Source organism: Lingula anatina, chromosome 1 (assembly GCF_051362555.1).
Source record: "Lingula anatina isolate TDL-2025a chromosome 1, LinAna3.0, whole genome shotgun sequence".
Lineage (NCBI taxonomy): Eukaryota > Metazoa > Brachiopoda > Lingulata > Lingulida > Lingulidae > Lingula > Lingula anatina.
In genome coordinates this window covers 59,423,826-59,445,617 of record NC_141767.1, presented here as the reverse complement: position 1 = coordinate 59,445,617, position 21,792 = coordinate 59,423,826, and the positions used below count along the sequence as shown (strand labels likewise).

Sequence of the window (21,792 nt, the reverse complement as noted above, 5' to 3'; positions counted from 1 at the left end):
ATTGCGATAAGGCTTCATATAACGTTCCATGTGCCATGAAATCTTAGCCGAGTAGGGGTGAGGGGGTTCCTCCATCCTGTATAAATGACTGTTGCCATTAATATAGTAGATTATGTTCAATGAATATGCCATGTTTCGCATGTTAAGTCAGTTCTCATGTAAAATGCCAAGGAAACGTACATGAAGACTATTTGGAATTAAACTTGGAAGAAAATGCCCATCTCTAGGTCTCTACAAACCCCAATGGTGCATTTCGTATTATCCCATTTTAAGTGAAGTGGACCTATCTCTTGAATCTGAGTCTAATTTGGCATATGAATGATGTTCGCTCTATGATGTTATCTTTTCTCTACTCTGCGTGTCCCTATAAGAGAAAAGATACCTTTATGCCTTCACAATAAACTAGCTACTTTGTGATACCGTACATCACTTTAGGTTTAATCAATTTTCAACAGGAAATATCCTTCAGAGGTAACGATTTCCTGGATACTTCCAAAGGCTAAAGATTCATTGCAACAGTATAAGGTATAGTTTCTAGGTGCTGATTAAGACAATATTTGAGCCAAAATAATGAAATGTGGCACCACTTCAGAGCTTGCTGAATGAAGGTACGTACATATTGTTCTGCTCTCTCTCTCTCTCTCTCTCTCTCTCTCTCTCTCTCTCACACACACACACACACACACACACACACACACACACACACACACCTGGAGCTTACGTTCATGTGTACCTGATTCATTTCACAATGCTTATTGCTTATTCTCATAGTTAATTCTTTTAAATTTAAACGTTTTGTGATTTTTGTTGATCAAATCGGAATACACACAAACACGAACACATACACAACAGGCGAGTAAACAAACACCCCTAACTTTAAAATTGAATTTTCTACACACATCACATTTTAACGAAATCTATTTTATTAATGATACTGAATTGTATTGCCCCGCATCAAAAAGGTGAAAAAACGCACTTACATTTATAAATATTTGAATATTTTACAAGATCTTAAATAGAAGGCTTCAACCATCGAGTTCCATATTATCCTGCTCCTGCGTGTATATGATATTGTCTCCAGCGGTGGAAATGTTTTTGTAAAATCGTGATTTAGTTCATTTTTCCACCTGGTCTCAGAACAAATACATATTGAATGCTACATTGGCAGCTTGTTGCATCCAATATGGCCGTCAGTGTCACATAAAAATATACCGGGGTATACCCCGGTACATCCGCATATGAAAGGTCGTTTATTTTGGTCCATATGACGGTTTTAGCCCAAATGTGCACCAGAAACTTGTTTATATTTATTCCTTTACTTTATTGAGTTATTTTGTTACGTTGCAATTTGATATATCTAAAATGGCCGCCGATCACCATTAACTTTCACACACATTATTCAGACATCAAAATTAAAGCAAACAACAAATTTTAGATGTTTAGTTGGTGTAGATATCAATACTGAAGTTGAATGCAGCAGCCTATTAAATATTTTACATATACAAGGTGACTGTCAAGTACAATAGAGAAATATACATCTTCCTTCCATATTGCAGAGTACAGGGTTCCAAAAAGGGTGTTGCTATCTGTGGTGATGCTTTGTATAGCTCAGCATTCAAGTTGTCACTGCCCGATGCCTTTCTGTTCTTCACTGACAATATTGCCTCCATTATTTCAGTCTTTTTAGGGCTGTTTAAGTGTAAATTTTAATTTTCTGTTGCTTCTGGTGTATCTGCCTGCGTTGATGGTTCAGGGTTTCAGTCTAAAAGTGTTATGTCTTTCTTTTTTTTTTGTTATGTCCTATATTTTAGTGCATATAGAACCCCAATCTTATCTGCAATTGGGAGATAATGGCTCTTTGTGCCAATTTCTCCACAGATAGCTGATAAAATACCCTTAATCTAATATAACCCAGGGTAAATTGGGAGCAGACCGCTTGTACAGTTACAAAAAATGGTTGTGTTTTTCGACCTTAGGTTATTCTTAGTGTACTTCTGCATGTAGATTTAGCCCGAATTGATGTTGACGTAAATTTCGGTTTGGCAGTTGCGGTCAACTTTCGGTCTTACGATTTTTGTGAACCTGAGCCAAACTAGATTGTTTGTGATGCACTACGCACAAATAGGGAGTGAAAAGGAAAATTTTGGTCTGTACATTTGCATGTAACAGCATTCGTACCTGCGCCTAGGTTTTGACTCATCGCTCTTTAACCTCTGCATTCTCGCCTGTCAACGTTAGTTGTTAAGGCCTTACGAATGTTTAATTAATTGAAAAAAGCTCAAGGAATACGCCGACCTGACAAAACTAGTGATTGAAGTGAAAACACTTTTTACGTCTTTGGCATGACATAGTCGCATGTACATGCTTAATTTTATTTTTGTAGTAGTTATTACTATTTATTCTTTTTAATAATGAGTGCGTCATTATACCTACTGATACATTACGTGTGTATTTCACATAATTTGTAATTTGTGTGTCAGGGTTAATCTATAGATGTATGCAACGGAACTGATATTTCATGTACAGGAGTATTACACTGAAGCATGCAACAAGCACGAATTCAGTACACTTAAACAAAAGCTTACAATGTACACCTAGCGGAAATGGCAGCGATATCCTTTAAGACAATACATCATCTCTACTGTTTTGATAAGAAGCGGAAAACACGATCACAAGATCATGATAATTGATGAATTGTATAAATGGCATAGATGGGATAATCCAATGGTCCCATCGTACAAAAGAATATATGTACTGGAGTCATGTTAAAGTTTTACTGGAAATACATGAAACCAACTAAAATTGAAATGAAAAAAATCCTAACTTTAAAAGTCAGCCATAAAACATTTGCCGTAATGCAGCTAACTCCATAAATAAGGCCATTTTTAAGTTTGGCCAGTAGCGGCAGATTAAAAAGGATTTTCAGTTCGGTCAGTCATTTTTCTTTTTTTCGCATTGCTTTTAGAATACAGAGGTGGTGGGGCGCTTAGACACATATAATATTGAAATAACGGTGATTGTAGGCTGTGGGGAAGGGGAAAAGTTTTTTGTGATCTGGTAACTTTTCCTATTTCCAAGTCTATAAGTCTCTTGTTTTTCCTTCAGTCAATGTCTAGATAAGTTCATACAGACCCATTGAATGTAATGTAGGTCTTCAACTGCTGCATGTATCCCGAGCATTTATCTCAGCCTACTGCATGTACGACCGTTGTGGTGCCATGTATTAGCGTGAATGGAAATAGGGATTGTCTTCGTCGCCATATCTCCCTGCAACAACTAATTATAAAAATAAACAGGATCAGCTGCAAGAACATTTTATCTTATTGTGTGATACATGCACATCTTGAACTTGTAAAACTTAATATTTGACCTCAGTACGTACATGTAAGTCTGCTTCTTCGTCATTAGTGGGTCAGAAATTGAATACCCTCTTCCACTGCGTCATTATCAGTTACAAGTAGGATCAAATATTACTGACACACACATTATAGTTACATTACATGGACACAGGGTTGAAATGCAACCTATGTAGTCTCATATAAAATCGAATTTGGCTAATTTTTATGATATTACTTTCGACGTCCATATTGATTAGATGTCGGCGTTGAATTCGCACACAAACTCCCTGGGATGAGATCTCCTAATAATTGAATTGTTTTGAAAGGTGAGTACATACTTAACGATTTCAGACCAATTTTGGAACATTGGTCAAACGGAGAGATAAGGATATTTCTATTTTCATTGTTTTTCTTTTTGGAAGGCGTTCACTGCTACACAAATATACATTTCTGACACAATAGCACAATTTAACATAGTCTGCTGGGTTACTAAACGTATTTACCTGATAAAATGAATATGAACGCCCTTATGGAAAAAGTAATCGGGCTGTTTATATTACGTGTCTGAGCGATTACATTTAAATCCCATCACGTAACGATTAACTTACTCAACAGACTGTTCACTAGCTACATGCCTGAGCGATGTTTTCTAGGGTGAATTAAAGTGGGAATGCATATACCAGTGAATTAGACAAATCAAAAACACTTAAACAAACAACATCCTTCGTCCAGGTAAATTACTTGAACCCACTTACTGCACATGTAATGTATACAGCAGTTTGCTGGAAAAGGCGAATGTAGTAGCTGAAACCAAGGCTATATGCTCAACTAACACAATAATCTCAAGTACCTACTGAGGCATTATTTCCAAGTTTAAACCTAGTGTTTATTGCTGGAGTAACAACAGAGTAAAATCGCGGACCATTAACGTGTCCGTTTACAAGATGAAATAAATAAAGTTGTTATAGAGAATGTAAGTGAATATGAGAGAATGCAGATTGGGCGAATAAATCAATACTATATGTACAGGTAGTTGTCCGTTTTGTGTAACCTTGTGATTAAGATGTGCCGACTAGGACAAGGTTATACTGATAAATCACATACGAATGCGGAAAGGTTTTGTCTCATCAGCAAGATAAATGGAATGGAATTGTTTGATGCTTATAACGGTTTTAAATTATATATATACCGGGTATCAGTTCGGAAATATTCGTAATTTCAGTAACTTTTGGAAATGTTAAATGATCGGTTCCCTTTTGAAGTGAAGTACATGTAGACTGGAGCCATATCCCGTCCTGGGCACTTTATCCTTACGTTGTGGCCTCATTCTAAATAAATTTTGTCGAAACCTCCCCCCCCCCCCCCCCCCAACACACATACCACATCAAACATCCACAGCAACCACCTTTCAAAAACCTTTCAAGTAAAACTTCAAGGCCTGCTGTTTTTTCATGAAATATGCCCTTAGGTAAGGTCAGCAAAAGTTCTCACTCCCATATGCCTTTGATTTCTACCCATTCCTTTAGAAACCGTCAGAGAAAGAGAAAGTAAATTCTAATTATACTCTTTCCTTTATTAAAATAACCATGAAAGAAAAGCACTAACAAAGTTACCGTACGTGCGTTAGCGGGTACTTGCACCTTGAGACCTCCGCGGCCCCTATAGCTTGACACCTTAGTGGAGATTGATTCAGACCCTCTCATCGCGTGAAAGATGCGGAACACAGAATTTAAATACAACTTGAACAAAAGAGTTTTTATTATTTACACTGTTCTGACATAAAGAGCCACGTTAAATGGATAATAACCGCATCGACCATGCTATAAATGGTAAAGGGTTTATATAGATTGAGGCACTGCTGTTCGATGTAACGTTCTAGCACAAAGGTAGCAGAGTGCCAGTAAATAAACATAGATCTATAAACTAGGCTAACGAAAGGGGTGAAGCAGAGGTGAGCGCATACCACCAATATTGAGGAATAAAAATGCGTTTTGTATGCTAATAACACCAAATTGGACTCATCGCTTATTGGTGGGCCAAAATATCACATTTATAGGCAAAACACCGTAGGTGATTAAAGATAAGGTGAAAATATACATAAATGCTTTTAAAGTAAAAGTAACAACCATGCAATAATCAATTTAACGATCTTTAGAAAGAATGAAATGTACGTGTACATGTAGGCATGTCAAATAACAAAAGAAACGTGTGATGATCAATCCAAGTGTGATATACTGGTATAAAGTATGTAATCTATCTTAGGGTGCATTTAAATTAACCCATCGTACAAGCTGGGTCGGTCCAACTCGCTAAAGTATCATCAGTGGAATCAGCATAATCAGCACAAGATAGTCGAGGAGGCGTGTCAGACAATTAAGCTGATTCCACTGAATGCACTTTAACAAGAATCCCCCACAGAGTTGGACCAACCCAGTGTGAATCCGAATGCATTCTTCGTGTTCATCTTGGCGTTATAGATAGGTCCTGTAGGAAAGGAAGTGCCTTCTTATTGAGGAGAGGGGGTTGCGGTCGGCTTTCATGTATAACAATTTTAAAAGACCTCTGATAGAGAGTAATTTTCGGTGATGTGTACCCGACCTTACAAAGACCTCCCCGCCCCACGTTCTTCCGGCAGAGAAAAAATCTGCCGTCATGACTGTTGTTGCTTGTGATAAGTCATTTAATTGCATTTGAAATATCACGGTTATAAACCTAGCTTAAAGATGTTCTGTGAGATGCTTATCCACGTATAACTACATTGTGGTAGTTGAGATGATTTGACTAGCCCATCCTTGATTGTGGATAATATCTAACTTTTTTTCAAAACCTTAGGTGAGTAAGGGACAATTACAAATATATAAACACATACAAATTATCTAACAAGTATATTAATTCATTATGCTCTGTTGGAACATGGAATTACTACAGACTGGGAATATTAGTGGAAGAATGGTGGCAGGGTGAAAAATACATGTGAAGGTTTCTACATGTATGTATGTATGTATCCCCAACAAATCTCATGGTAAGCTCGGTAGTCCCTGCCAAGGGCTAAAGTGTTAGTCAAGACCGGTGCTTATTAGTATTGTGTTTATCGTGCTCAGTTTTATTCAATATTTTGTAAATCTAACATACGCCAATGTTCATTGAAGTACTACAATTATTCGTTCGATTTAGCACGGAGGGTAAAACGACTGGCATCATTTAACGTCTATACTTTCATTACCTACAGAGCCGTGTGAACAGCAGGCATGCTGAACAATACTAACGCTTTATAGTTTTAATCGATTTAATGAGGCAGTTCAAAGTTACAAAGTCGCGTGCTGGTTAAGATTACGACATCCAGGATTTTCAGATTTAAAAATCACACGCCCCTGACCAACGTGTGGTAAGCTTTCATAGTGCGGCTTGCTGTTACTTCTTCTTCCGTAAACTGTTTGAACAAATTTAATCCCCCGTGATTTACTCCGGGTCCCACCCACTGGTACTGAACCGCAAGATCGGTCAAAGAGCGAGTGATTGTTCACCCTAAAGTGTTCCCCACCTCCCGATTCCGTAGGCTTGCCGCGTACATAAGTAATTTGCTGCAACTCAATTTTTCTTTCTTACAATCAATTACAGATCAGTGGATCTCATCAAGCCAACTGGCATATGGGATGAAAATATTAGCAGAGGTATCGACTCCTTACATCACTAAACAGCCAACGTTTTAAACACGCCTGTTAACACCTGTGCATTGAGAGAGTGGAGAGGAGAGTGGATTCGTGATCTTAGGCGTCTGAGGGAAAGTAAACAGACTTGCTGTTTTCAATGGGTGGCGGATAATAGCCGTCAATAGAAGTGTTTTAACTACTTCTATAACCACACAGATATCGACCTGTGAAGGGAAATAGAATGCACTGTAGTAATTTCAGCTGTGGTTGGGCCCGCATAGCAGGTATTTGGATGTTTTCATGAGATTCTCTCATTAAAGGGGTGTAAATGACAAGCAGGTATCTCGTTGTCCGTCAAATTGGGACGTACGTCTGAAAGGTTACATACACAAGGCTTTATGTACAAGATAATCACAAGAGTTGGATTTAAAAGATACCCGAATCATCCTTCTGCAGCAACATGCGTTATGCTTCATGGAAAGGACTTGTATCATACTTGTAACTCATATAAAATAACTATATAGTGTTGACGGCAAGGCAAAAGCGGAGTCGCAATTAGCAATGTATGGAGGTAGGCCGGATTTAATCTCTCAACTCTTGAGCAAACTTTGAAGCCGCACTGTGCATAGCATTTATTAGCCATAGACAACATCATGAAGTATGTACGCGCGGCAATCAGATCTATGCTGAGGTCCCATCGAGCGTGGTCAGTGACTGTCGATTGCACTGGGTAAGTGACTCTCCAGTTGTAGAATTCGCTTCTGACCAAGGTCAAGAGCGAAGGCTGTCAGACACTACGGACTCAGCACACTCGATGGTGACTTGCGAAAGTAAAGCATGGTAAAGTAATCTGATTCTGTTATTGGGAGTATATAAGAAATAAGAAGGACCGCGCATCGAATAAATTGCAAACAGCGGCAGCATACGTCAGCTAACATGTAACTAAGATGCTATATAACTGTTCGAACAGCCGTGTAAATCTCACAAAGTATCTACCAGACGGGGGGAACTGCACGCAACAATCTTTGCTGCTTCATTTAGGTAATTATTCCGAAGGAATAACGTGGAATTTCACGGAAAACATAACACAGAATGGATCCGCCGGACAGATCGCAGACTTACCGTCTACAGTTTATGGACTTGGGTTGAGTATTTTCATAGGGTTTATTCTGTGTATTTTGATCTTCATGTCTATAGCGGGAAACGTACTGGTGTGTGTGGCTATTTATACCGATAGAAACCTTAGGAAACGGAGCAATTTGCTCTTAGTATCGCTAGCCGTGGCGGACCTTTTTGTAGCTGTCTTTGTTATGATTTGTGCCGTAGGAAACGATCTCATGGGATACTGGATTTTTGACATTCACTACTGCAATATCTGGGTGTCAATGGATGTGATGTGTTGCACGGCGTCTATTCTAAATCTTTGTGCCATAAGTTTTGATCGTTACTTACATATACGGGACCCCCTTAAATACGCTCGGACAATGACAGCGAACAAGATAATCTCAATGATCGTAGCTGTATGGATTCTCTCTGCTCTCATCTCCTTCCTACCTGTCAACCTTGGCTGGCACCAGATTGGGTTGATAGGAATTGAGGAGGCGGAGGAGGAGTTGCCCACTGAGAGGCCGTTCTGTGCGCTTGTGATTAGTCCAGTCTACGCCGTGATCTCCTCCTGCGTGAGTTTTTACCTACCATGCATCATCATGGTGACAATCTACCTACGACTATACACCTTTGCACGCCATCATGTTTCCAATATCAAACGGACAACCACATTCGATCAATTTAATGGTGATTCCACAAATGGTGGGGGTGGGCGAGGTGGAAGCGGCAAAAGTGGCTCAGGGTACAAAGTGTCCGATCACAAGGCTGCCATAACGTTGGGTGTCATTATGGGGGTGTTTTTACTGTGCTGGATGCCGTTTTTTACAATAAATATCGTCCAGGCCTACTGCCGGTGTATCTCTCCCGTAATATTTAGCTTTCTCACCTGGGTTGGTTATGTCAATTCTTTGCTCAATCCTATTATATACAGTATATTCAACAAGGATTTTAGGAATGCTTTCAAAAAGTTACTTTATCTCGACAAATTGAAATGTCCTTGTGCCCATGAAAACGGAGATAATTCAAAAACATCGAACTCACACACCAAATCAAGTGCCATTAAGAAAATCAAACTTCGGCTTTTTCACAAAAAGGAACCCAATCACAACGGTAGTATCCTACACAACGTGAGCTCATACAGCATTGAGACAAGACAGGCGACTGTCACAGCTACCTTACTTGACGACACTGCAAAATCGGAATTCAGCGATGTTTTGACAGCGCTATAAAATTTATTCAAGAGACAATAATTTTATTAGCATCTCGTAATTAAGATTATTAAGCAAAAATCGATGAGTGTCAACGTCTGTGTCTGACCTCCTGATGAGAAAAATACAGAGATAGGAAAACATCTCTTCAAAATAGTCACACAGAATAAGCGCTTTATGATGGTGTATGTTTACCCAAGTATTGTGACCTTAGTATACACTAAGAATAAACGGCAAGGTTGTTGTATTGGCGTTAAGTTAGAGGATTAGTTTAACATAAATAAGCTTACTGTGCCCCGTGTCTCCCCCGTGCAATGAACCTTTTACAGCAAATCAAATGCTGAAAGTACATGGTAATTCATAATTCCGAAATCTGAAAGGTGTTCAACATACCATATATTTTATGTTGTCAGGTATCAACTTTTTTTCTGCACCACTTGCTATTTTCATCAGTCAGATTAAGGTCATGCCTGTAGCCAAGTCGTGGTTTTTAAGTTACTAAGCAATTATGTCAATGCGCAGGTCGGTCCCATGACTTAATTGAATGTAAATATTACATGAAATTTAAACTTCAGCTTAAGCTCTGGCTTCATCCGATTTAACCAAGAACTGCTGTAGATGTATCTTGATTAGCTGGTAAATCAGGACGCAGGAGTGACCAAATATTGAATTTTCTTCATAATCAGCTTCAATTGAGTGGCGTAAATGAACCCAAGACTATCTTTGTGATTTATTGCCATCGGCGAGACTCATCAAGACAGAGCAGTTGTGAGAACTCTTCTGGGAGTGGCAAGCTTGCCTCCAATCAAAAAGAAGAAATTGGAAAGGCCGCTGCAGCAATATGACTAGTCCATATCCGCAATACTTTCTAATTCGTTTTTCAAAGTTGGATAACCCAGTACAATACCTCGATTGTAATTGGTAAAGACAAAAACCCTCCTTTTCGTATATATATATATAAGAAACAGAATTTTATAGTTACTTGGGTATTAAAGGTAGACTAAAATTACTATACTGCTTTGGTCCGCTTTTAATCGTCAGTTTAGTGTTAATTTATAGTATGGTGTGTGTTGAGCCTGATGTAATTGCCTTAAATTGATGATATTACGTAAGATATGGCACACGACAGTCTAGCTTGGGGGTTTTATATGTCTCTTTATTGCTAAATAATGCCACAAACTGAAACATTTGCTTCTAACATTCCAGTGTTATGACTGTAATTATGTGACAGAGTCTGAGTTTATTATATGTCAATAGGTATCAACTTTTACTGTGAATAGTCAGGTGTCGTGAGTCAGTATTTGATTATATGAGGCATATCACGGTGCAGACAAACAGAATGTGACTTAGCATTTATATATGCTTCCAATAAAATCATGAATGTTGCTAAGGTATTGAGTTTTTCATGAAAACAGGTTCACGTGCCTGATGTTTCGTCTAAGAAATATATTAAGCTATGTTCCAGATGCGCTGACGAATTATGCTTGCAAGTTTTGTAACCAGTGATATTGCGTGTATCATAGACGGGCGAGTTCTGGAGAAGCCAATTATATGTAATCCACTTTTACTTTTTTTTGTCAAATTGACACAATTTTCCCTATTGATTCGTATGATAATAGTTGAGAGAAAAGGTGTATCAGATACAAAACTACTATACCATTCACAAATGTAATCCGATTTTGCGGCATATCCCATACTCATCAAAAGATGTGGAGAGTACCTTGGCCGAACTTTTGAACTTCTAAAGTAATTTCCCGGTGGACATACATAAACGATTATATTATATTTTTAGTCCTTTGGCTCGCGTGACCAAACCCTCAATTCCAATTGTGGACATTCTGACCGGTACAGATGTAAAATTTTTGACCGATAGTTTTGTGTTATCTGTCCTGTCTCCAGGGATCTGTAAGAGTTGTCAGTACGGATCGCATTCATTTTTTTTGAAAATGACAAAAAAGATTGAGACCATTTGACCTCCCAAGTGGGATAATTGATTGCAATTTCCTCAGACATTTGAACACATGTGCACTTTATCACGTAGAACCCTAGCGGAAATTTCACCTATAATTGCGAAAAAATTACAGGCGCAGACTCACTTGAGAGCTTTAATTGCAGGAGTGCTTATAAATTTACACGCAAGCTTCGAGGATAGGTGAAACGGTTATTTTTTTCCTTTTCTGTTGTTTCCTATGTACAAAATAAGTTTACACGCGTAGATAAACGGCATAAAAGTGCAATGCCTAGGGTGGTAGAAGTCAGGCAGAAGGTTGAACTGGTTTACTGAATTGATTGCATAATAAGAAAATACGCTGTCTCGTCTGCATCGTGTAGTCACCCAGCTTCCAAGAAAACCACAATCAACCGTTTGGTTTTATACGTTGGTTAGAGCAAAGATAGGCAGATTCCTTATACATATATATAAGTCCTACAGATTATAGATCCGCCTATTAGTGTACTGTTTGCTTTTTATACGCTTTACATTCTCTACGAAAAACCAAAGCCAAGATTCAAATGGTTTACAAGACGATAAACCATTATACCTAGTGCATAAAAACACACCATTTCAGATAATGTTTGAGGTGGCAAAAATGTGCGTAACCCGACGGTCAGTTTAACCAATATATTGACATCAAGAGGCGGCTTTCTTGAGGCAAATGAGCAAGACAGCTAAATGACTAACATCATTTTAACAGAAATAACTTTCAGAACACAATTATCACTTAATTCTATATATTGATGCAACTAAATGTCCAGGGAAGTATAGACTTGGTGTTAACCAGCGGCAATTTACTCATAGTCGCGTGCATAATAAAGGCTCTTCTCAGGGCAATTCCGTAACAATTCATATAGTGCTTGTGCTCCTTCTCTGGTCTGTATGGCACTCTGCTCACAGTAACAGCTACTTTATTTCTCATCATAGGTACCAGTTCATTATAATATTTTAACTTATGTGCGGATTAGCTCTATGGAATTCAAAATAATTCGCATCAATAGTGACGAGTGACATCGCTCTCTGTCCCCCTTCACAAACAACCCTTCGTGCATGATCTAAAACGGACCTAAAACAGCACTTGAAGACATTAGGGTAAATTTCTGTGAGGCTTATAAAACAAATATGCTCATAATACGGGAAGAGGAGTCATCGATTATTCTTTTCTAAACCTAACTTGTACCTGGTGCAAAATGGCTTTCGAATTCTGAAAAATTCAAATTCGCTAATTAACTTCTTAACAGGCGTCTCCTCAAGCATTCAAGCCAAAACTCCATAAATGAAGAAATTACCGGAAGATAATGACTTGATCTTTCTTGATAATTGATCGCATTATTCATCACGCCAGCTAGCAACCTTTACATCCCGTCGTCCTGGTATCACTCTGAAGAATTATGCGGCAAGTCACTTCCACGTATCGATATCAAACCCAGGTAGTTTACCACCTGGAACTAATGTCCTTTGTCTATAAAAGACAAAAGCACAGATACCTATTGCCAACATGCTTTTACAACATGTTGCCTCCTTTCCCATTTTCACCTACGCTAACGTCTTTTATATAAACTGGGAAGAAAAAAAGGATGAATACCTGTTTCATTTGAAACTTGCATGCCTTGGGTTTAGTCGTCACGGGTGAGCTGTGAAAAGGTAGAAATTGGAGTCATTTGTTAAGTCGAGATATTCTATACCAAATCAATCCACCAAGTTTACTCTCTGAGATCATGTCCTTTGTCGATTTTCCTAACCGAATAAGACAGATCTATTGGCATACCCATAAGGTGAATCGATTCCGTGGAGATTTAAGCTGCCTCCTTTTCAAAAGGCTGATATGTTTCAGTTAAAGATTTGCAGCTGATGCTGTCTATAACATTATACTTGTATTGTCATATCCCCAAATACTGGCGGTACTTGTAGGTGCTGCGTAACGTTTACACATAAAGTATAACTAAGTCTAAATAACAATCTTGTAGTTTTATCATCTATCAAAGTATAAATGTGCACGTCTCTTGCGCGCTCAGGTAGTTTTATCTAAGTGAGCGTAATAATGGGGTCTTCACCCTGACCGAACTTAATTGATGTATAAGCTATAAACAGTAGAATAAGTGCGTGCTTAAAGTTAATTACATACTTGATTAAGTTTGAGGTGTCAAGTAGTTCGGTAACTTCTGAACGACACAAAGTCAGTAAATCAATGCTGACTTATCTTATTTTTAATTTGCGGCAGTTTTTTGTAGTCTATATTGTCCTAATGCCTTGTAATTACTTTTTTCTACTGTAAAGTGGATGCCTATACTGTCCTTCTATATGAACACCTTGTAAGAACTGCAAATTAACTCAATTCACTATTATTAATGCATGTACTCAAGAACGAAATTGTAAGGTTTGCGGATAGTTAAGGGTTTGAGTAGTACACCTTTTAACTTACGTTTATGTCCATACCTGTATCTGTGTAAGTAACACCATGCATAACATGAATATAATACGAATGACGATTTCTTATTGCATATGATATTTACAATTTGGTCTGTTCTGTCACGTCTCCCAACGGGGACGATATAAAAATCGGTGGTAATGTTGTAAATTGCTGTGAAAAACTTCCAAAACTATTTTGCTTGGGCAACAAGTAGCCGATATAACTTTTTAGTTTTGATTATTATTATTATTATTATTATTATTATTATTATATTCATTTTTTGTATTTTCAATGTTTGTTTTGATTTCTCGAAAACAAGGCATTAAGAATAAACAATGTGAACATGTACATGGGAGTACGTGAAAATTGATTATTAAGTTTATGGCGTGACGGGTCTCTAAAGACACTAAAGACCATCTAGCTATTTTTATTGAAGAAAGAGAAATGGTTCCACGTGCACCAATGTGAAGATACTTGGGTAAGTAAAGAAGCTTACATTTGATCAAAATGACAAAATATAATCAGTCATATTTAAATTTAATTATTATAATGCTGTTTACTCATATTTAATTATTATAATGTTGTATGAAACAAATGTCAAAATCTTTCCCACATGGAAAAATTTTTCGGGTGTGGGCCGAACCCAATACATACATATACATAGTGTATATGCCACATATGAAGTATTTGTGACGATAGACCAAAAAGCTAAAGTATATATGCCTTACTTTGAAAAACGTGTCTTTTATATTGTTTCATATCATGCTGGTTATTTCGGTAGCGATAGTCCGAAGATTCTACAATTCGCACCGCTCTAGTCGCCGACTAACCCCAAGTCCAAACAGGGTAAGAAGATTTTTGGTTATTTGTAAAAGAGTTTTCAAAACATTATATAATGTTTTTCAGGAATGTTATAACAACTCTAAGAATTAAATAAAATATTGATTGTAACCCATCGAATCGTTGTTAGGGGTGGTAAAACATTTTTCAAATATTCTGCCAATTATATTATTTATATATATTATATTATTTCTCATGTGATATCTTGTATTAGTCTAACTAATCAGCTTGTAGAGCGAGTTCCAACATACGTATATATCCTAATATCGAACGGCATCAAGCTCGTCTAAGATAATAACTAAAGTTTGGCCGTCAACGAATCTATGATGTATTTTTTATTATTTAACATTTTGTAAATAATACCAACACTCCGGATTTCCGTCATTTAACGCACCGATGCACACGAAAGTGAATGAATAAAATCTAAGTTTAGAATATCAGAAAAATTTCACATACGATACGCAATATTCTTTTCAGAACCATGTTCAGGATGTCAAAACGACAAAGCGTCGACGCAAGCCAATATGATGTTAATAATTGCAACTAATAATGTATATATCCCGAGTGAGAATCGTTCACAGGTAAACCAACACCCACCGCGATCTGTGGGGATTCAGCCTGCTGTTTCAGTCGTGGCATAGCGCAATGTAGCAATTGCATAAATATTTTGTTCCAAAGTAAATGATAATTATCTCTTAGTTGCTGTTTCCTACAGAAAATGTATGGCTGATATAAATCTTAAATCATATGTTTCTTTTATATCAATATTGCTATAGCTCTCGACAGAATTTGATTATTGTGCGTGTTCCGTTTTGACCTACATGTAGGACACTTTTCTTATTATTGCATCTAATCTAAATACCCCCTGCATATCAAATTTACTTGACACTTTCATTTCTATGCGAATTTTATCTTTGGATTCTTGAGATATTTTTACTAGCTGCAAAATCTAGAAGATGTAAATGCAATTCACGATATCTCTCCAAATACTGGCATTTGCGAGAGAAATTGGCGCGCTATGCGATGCTTTGTAATAGAGGTAGCCAGCAGCATTATTGTCTGCAGAATTACAAGCGGAATAATCACATTTATTAGTTTGAACAAAGATTTTTAAGTACATACATGAAAGGAGTTGCCTTGAAACACATTGTCATTCACGACATCATTTTAGGTTTCCAGAGTATTCATACAATATATTACCATGTGGTTCACAAAATCAAGTTTAATGGAACGCGCTCAGTTAATCAAGATGTAAACCTGATTTAATCTTTCATGCTTTCAACCGACAATATCTGTGGTAGATTGTTTTTCTAAAACCATTCCCGCTTATTTCCACGAAAACAGCAAACTGACACGCCACTAAATATGCAGCAATGCTGCATGCAACACCACAGTTTAATCCATGGTCAATACATAAGCCTACATAAGTACTTGTTAAATCTGACAATACGTACCATGTGCCTGGGAACATTTATCCCTAGACCTCAGTTCATCTTTTTATCTGTCTTTATTTATATAGCTTTCATTTAGGTGGTTGAGAGAAACACAATAGCTACGAATTTTTCATAATTACTATCGCTTGTTTTTATTCAGAGGGATATTTTTGCTTCATGTTTCTACTGAATGCCCGCACCATCACAGCAAAAGCCAACTTAATGTACAACAGGTGAAACAACATTAGAAGGAATGAAGCAGTCGTAGAGTGCCACATTCCTGGATGTCGAATAAGCACACTCGTAAAATACAAGTTAAAATGTTGTTTCAGTAAATGTATCTGTTCCTAGAAATGTGTTGGTTATCAAAAAGTATCAACTACTCATTCTGTGGGAGATGTGAAATTGATTGCACGTCGCTATGGGTCTTTTGGGATTAATGCCTTCGCCCCAGAAAAAAATAAAAACGTCAAATAAGCATCTTGGTACGAGTTCTCTGAACCTGAATCATAAACTAATAGTGTTTAGTGTAATTCATTTCTATTTCTTCCTATCCATTGTAATTTTAGTGAATGCTAGCCCAATACATTATCCATAAAATGAATCAGATCAGGTAAAGCGGTATAATGCCAAAATGTCATTTAGAAATCCATAAATTGCAGTTCAAGATGGCATCTGGTGTCGTAACATGGTACATGCTGTATATAGACTATTTAAGTGATGATATGCATGTCCAGGCCTCATACATTGCAATGCCGTCAAGCATTGAATACCTCACAATCAATAGGTAAGCGTGACATGTACGAAAGACTTTTGTGTTACATTTATAATTCACATGTATGCGCTGTACAAATGTACGCTCAATATATAAATATTATTATATTTTTTAGTATATGTCCCAATGAAAAGTATGACGAGTCATCTATAAGTATTACTTTTATTACAACCTAATGTCTTGAAAAGTGAAAGGGAAGAGCAAGAATCGATTTGTATGTCCATTTCATTGCATCACATTGAAACATTAACTTGCAGTACTGTCCCCTGAGAGCACTTCAGTTTAACATTCTCTGAAAAAAAACTGTTTTCGGTGGATCGATTAAGTTATAAGTGACGAGAGTGTTGTTTCAACATCGGTTAACATGCGTTCAGATGGACATTATGCAAATACGAAGTAAACCTTTAAACCATCAGTTATCTGCGTGCGCAATCACGACAATGTCAACTCTTGGGAATCCTAAGCCACCGATAATCGGTCTCAGATGTATTATTAATCGACTGCAGCGCATCGTTATATTATGTAAGGTTATCAATATTATTGAGTAAATTGGCGAGTTTCCTGCTATAACTGTGACTTAAAGGATTAAATAAACGTCGCTAATACTTTTTTCTAATGCAAGCGCCTCACATTGGAGTGTTACCCTGCTACATTGTACGATTGGTTTACCGTTCACCAGTTAATATTTATGGCTATATCTAATATAACCCAGAACACCTTTCTAATGAAACTGATAGCAATTCCTAAAGAACAGAGTGCGATAACCTATGTATTTAACTGAAAACAATTGAGAATACGTAACATCTCTTTAAGTGAGATTAGAAATAATTGCATTACATAATACGATTAGTGTTTCATTAATGCGTCGCCTATAGTCACTTAATCACCCAATCGACTGAAATAAAATCCATTGACAGTTGCCAACACGTGCTTCCTGTAAACCGTTACCAATCGTTTAGTAATGTCCGGCTGTAAAGCTTCCAATCTCAGCTTTTTTTGAAATACTTTCTTGAGGGTATTGAAATGCTTCACAGAACGGAAGGTGGTTAACAGTTAAAAGCAATCGCGGCTGGAAAAATGTGCCTGTGATTGGTTTTCCATAAAAATACAGAGTTGTTGTAAGTTTGTTATCAGATAGTGTCTCAATAGATGGCTATTAATTCTCATAAAAAGTACCTAGATTATAGAGGAAAGTCGTGATACACCGTTCTTCTAAGATAGTGATACATTTTTGTAGATGCGCATTTTTTCGAGAATTAATATGCAGACATACGGTTAAATGAAAATGTGTGTTCACAGTTACCCTAATGTAATTTTTTTACCTCTTTGACCGAGTTCACAGGTGCTTAAGCAGCCCCAAATTATTGACATTTCTTAGCCTTACAGACTCTGTTTAGACAAAGTGTACCGTATTTGTTTGTATAACGTTTTGAGTGATTTGCAAACCTTATGTTTCCTTCAGGCATGAAATCAAAGCATGTGTTTCGCCGAGCATTTCACTTTACTGTAGCCGGGTAAAATTGCTTTCATCCCAGAATAAATATTTTTTAGATATATAATTTCAAGAAGGTGACTGGTGCTAATGTTTTGTTGGTTCTCACTGTCCATCACACTGTCAATTTGAAACCTAAACTCAACACGTTCACAGTTTCCAGTTTTCAAATGAGACCACAAGTATCGATTCACTACAGAAATCTGTTGATAACGTGCTCCCAGCATGGGACCTGTATTTTTTAATTCGTTTCTTCTCGTCACCCAGCAGGGTACGTTCTAATTCATTGTGTAAAAAAACTTATAATGCTTGTCGCACTAATCAACTGATCACAAACCTAAAACTAACAAATGACAATAAAAAATGGGGGAGTCCTAATTCCGATATTTTTTAAATACAGGATGTTTACAGTGACTAAATAAGACCATTACTTATTTCCTTATATACCCGCTTAATTTCCCCGGTGAGGACGAGTCTCAAAGAAACCTCCTAACCTACAGCGCTTACATTATTTAGGACATTTCAAAAATATCTACCGCATGTGAAACTTTTGAAAGCAGCGTGTACATTAACACTTCACTGAATTATTGCTTTTGAAAACGTCTTATAATTATTTCCTTTTCCCTTTGAATCGATGATATCTTTTACTAAATGAACTTGGAATGAGGTTTGGGATATAATAGTAAGAAAGCATTAATGGATAATTGACTTCGTGTAATGTTTATTTTGGTTGCCAGTGGGGTGTTTGGGGGAATGGTGACATACAATTCACCGTCGTTACCACCCTTGTAGGTATAGTAAATAAACGATAAAAGATGGAAAAACCGTTAACACGTTTTAAATGTTTTAACGGCATAGAAGCTTCTTTGACCCACCAAATACGACCCCAACTGATGAAAAGGAAATCAATCCGTGAAATTTATGTGTAGAGAAATAGACCACAGAAAGGTTATAATCACAAACATTATAGTATATAAAACATTCGACCTCGTAAGGCGAAAGAGGATAAATTTAACCTATTGTTATAAAAAGCACACATCAGTATTATGTGTGTATTTTGTTTGTACTAGTAGGTGGTGTATGTTTATTCATGTTGAAAAGCTTTAATTTCCAGCAGATTGATATCACGCTATGTAAAGATGAGCTTTTTAAAATGGGCTTCAATCAAAGGTGTTTTCTGCTGATTTACCACAGCAAGAGTTTAGTCATGAAACGCCCGAATTACGCGGTTGTAAATCAAGACGCAGTGCACCAAAAATCGCACAGACACAAAATGGCACAACGGCTGATTCGAAGGTTACCTGTATCTCAAAGCCCTTCACAACAAGAGTAATAATTGCATGTTGTTACACATAAATGTTATTGCAATCAAAATTACATCATTTCCGAAAAGGACACGAGTGAATTATGCATATACTGGTACTGCCGAGCTGTTAAAAAGTTTGTCGGCTGTGAATCAAATAAGGCTCAGATCAGACTGATTCTCAAAATTAGATTCTTGGTGAATGTGGCCCAGAGGATGAGATTTCACCGTAAAATGGGTAAATTTGCAATATGCCTGCGAGCATAAATGACCAGGTACTTACATGTATTCAACGGCATGTAAACACAGTAACGTGAAAAAAACTAGTACAGCACCTTTTTCAACAGTACTATTGCTTATTGTGTCGTTAACACTTTTTAAGGTTAAGAAACATCACCGAAAAACCATGCGAATTACACATGTGTAAAATAACGGACCTGTTATTGCAATAGGCAACTAAATTTAAATCGAACAGATACATTATCAATTTGATTACGTCTCACATGTTTTGGCAGTAGCAATACAGACTCAATATATCACCACGAGGGGCCCCAACCTGGGGCCGTTTGTTAAAATACATGTATATAGTTGATCTGACAAGATAACCGCAAATTATAATACGTATGGAATACCTGTAACTAACGAACTATTGCTGATGCAATGTGAAGATACAAAAAGTCACAAATACGGACTACTGTATTTTACAATTACGTATTCCTCAGTGTAATGTACGTATAGGATTGTATTAAAACGTAGAGTGTATTAAAACAGAGAGAAGCCACATTAGATTAAATTTAGTCATGGAATGTCCGTTTGCGACCTTATGGAAAGAACACTTTTAAACTGACACGCAAATGTTTCATGATATCCAGCGCCGCCTTGCGGGTAACTTCTGTAACGCAACAATGTACTAGCATACTAGTTTTTGGGCCACACACCGATACATCGACTGTATTATGACGCATGTAATAAATGTTGTTGGTCGTTTTTATATTGGTACATCGTTCCTGTGTACCACTGTAAACCCAGATTTAATGTTGTAATTTGGGCTAAATATGTAACGGTGCCACATTAAACAGCTAAAATACATTGAAAAAAAACAAAGGTGAACCAAATCTGATATCTTATATTGGAGTATTTAGTACAATACATGAATATTCTGTCGCAAATACATATAAAAAAAATGTACATCCAGGCATGCTTGTCATTTAGGGTTTTATACATGTATGTACAGTGCACTATATGAATTCGGTACTATCAGAAAAGAAGAAATAACTGTCATATTACATATACTAGCACTTACTTACATACATTATGTATATCCAGGCATGCTTGTCATTACGGGATTTGATGAACATTGTACTTCATGAATTCGGTATTATCAGAAATGATTAAATAGCTGTCATATTTCCTTTTCAAAAACAGCGCCGGTTAGCAAAATATGGCGTTTAGAGTAAGAGGAAGAGGGCAAAGGGGGGGGGGGGGTTAACACGCAAATTAAGTTATACGCAGACGGGAAAAGAACTTAACCATATATCTGCGTAAGCCAACATACTCTTCGTTAGGTTGCGTGTAAATTGTTAATCGAATCAAATTATTTATACGTGATTTAATCCTTGGTCATGTAGATGTCCACACTGACATGTTTACATATTTAACAAGTTGTTTGTTTTCTTTTTTTAATGTAAAGCCCAGCTCCATAAAGAATGCCTTTAAATGGAAACCAATTCGCACTGGAGATGTTTGAACATATCTCTAAACGATTCGTGACGCCGTGGACATATCATCCATCCACTATTTCATTCGAGCGTCTGTATATCATATTTGCTAACGCACAGAGGGAAATTTGATCCCAAAGGGAATGCGCACCTTTCAAGTAAATAAACCCGATACTCTCCTTTTCATTGTGAATTGGCAATATTGACGCAATAGTGATCAGATTCTGTCAGATTAAACTTTAGATTTACGTGGGACTTATTCTTATTGTGCCAATAACGTGACCAGAAGAATATATGTTTATTAATGACCATCAGTCCTGTGCAAGGTGATCGCTGACCTCGAATGACAGCCGTTAAAAATAATGTTCTACAATACCTATTTTTTCCTCAATTGCCATACTTATATATACAAATTGTGTCAACATATCATTGATGCACCGCCTCTGTGGAATTTTGTCATGAAACATTTGGTTCAAATGATAGAAGCATTAGCCCAACAAATAAAATGCCGTTAAATGACCCAAG

General features: G+C 37.1%; 1 protein-coding gene across 1 annotated transcript; it reads left to right on the top strand.

Moving 5' to 3' along the window:
- The first annotated feature begins 6,836 nt into the window (after window positions 1-6,836).
- LOC106179990 (dopamine receptor 1) lies at window positions 6,837-10,689 on the top strand. The gene has a single exon (XM_013563827.2). The coding sequence runs from the start codon at window positions 7,936-7,938 to the stop codon at window positions 9,322-9,324; it is 1,389 nt and encodes a 462-aa protein (XP_013419281.1). The 5' UTR covers window positions 6,837-7,935; the 3' UTR covers window positions 9,325-10,689.
- Window positions 10,690-21,792: the final 11,103 nt, after the last annotated feature.

What these genes read in the sequence shown, in the direction of transcription:
- LOC106179990 (XM_013563827.2), top strand. Translation starts at nt 7,936, where the DNA reads ATGCTATATAACTGTTCGAACAGCCGTGTAAATCTCACAAAGTATCTA.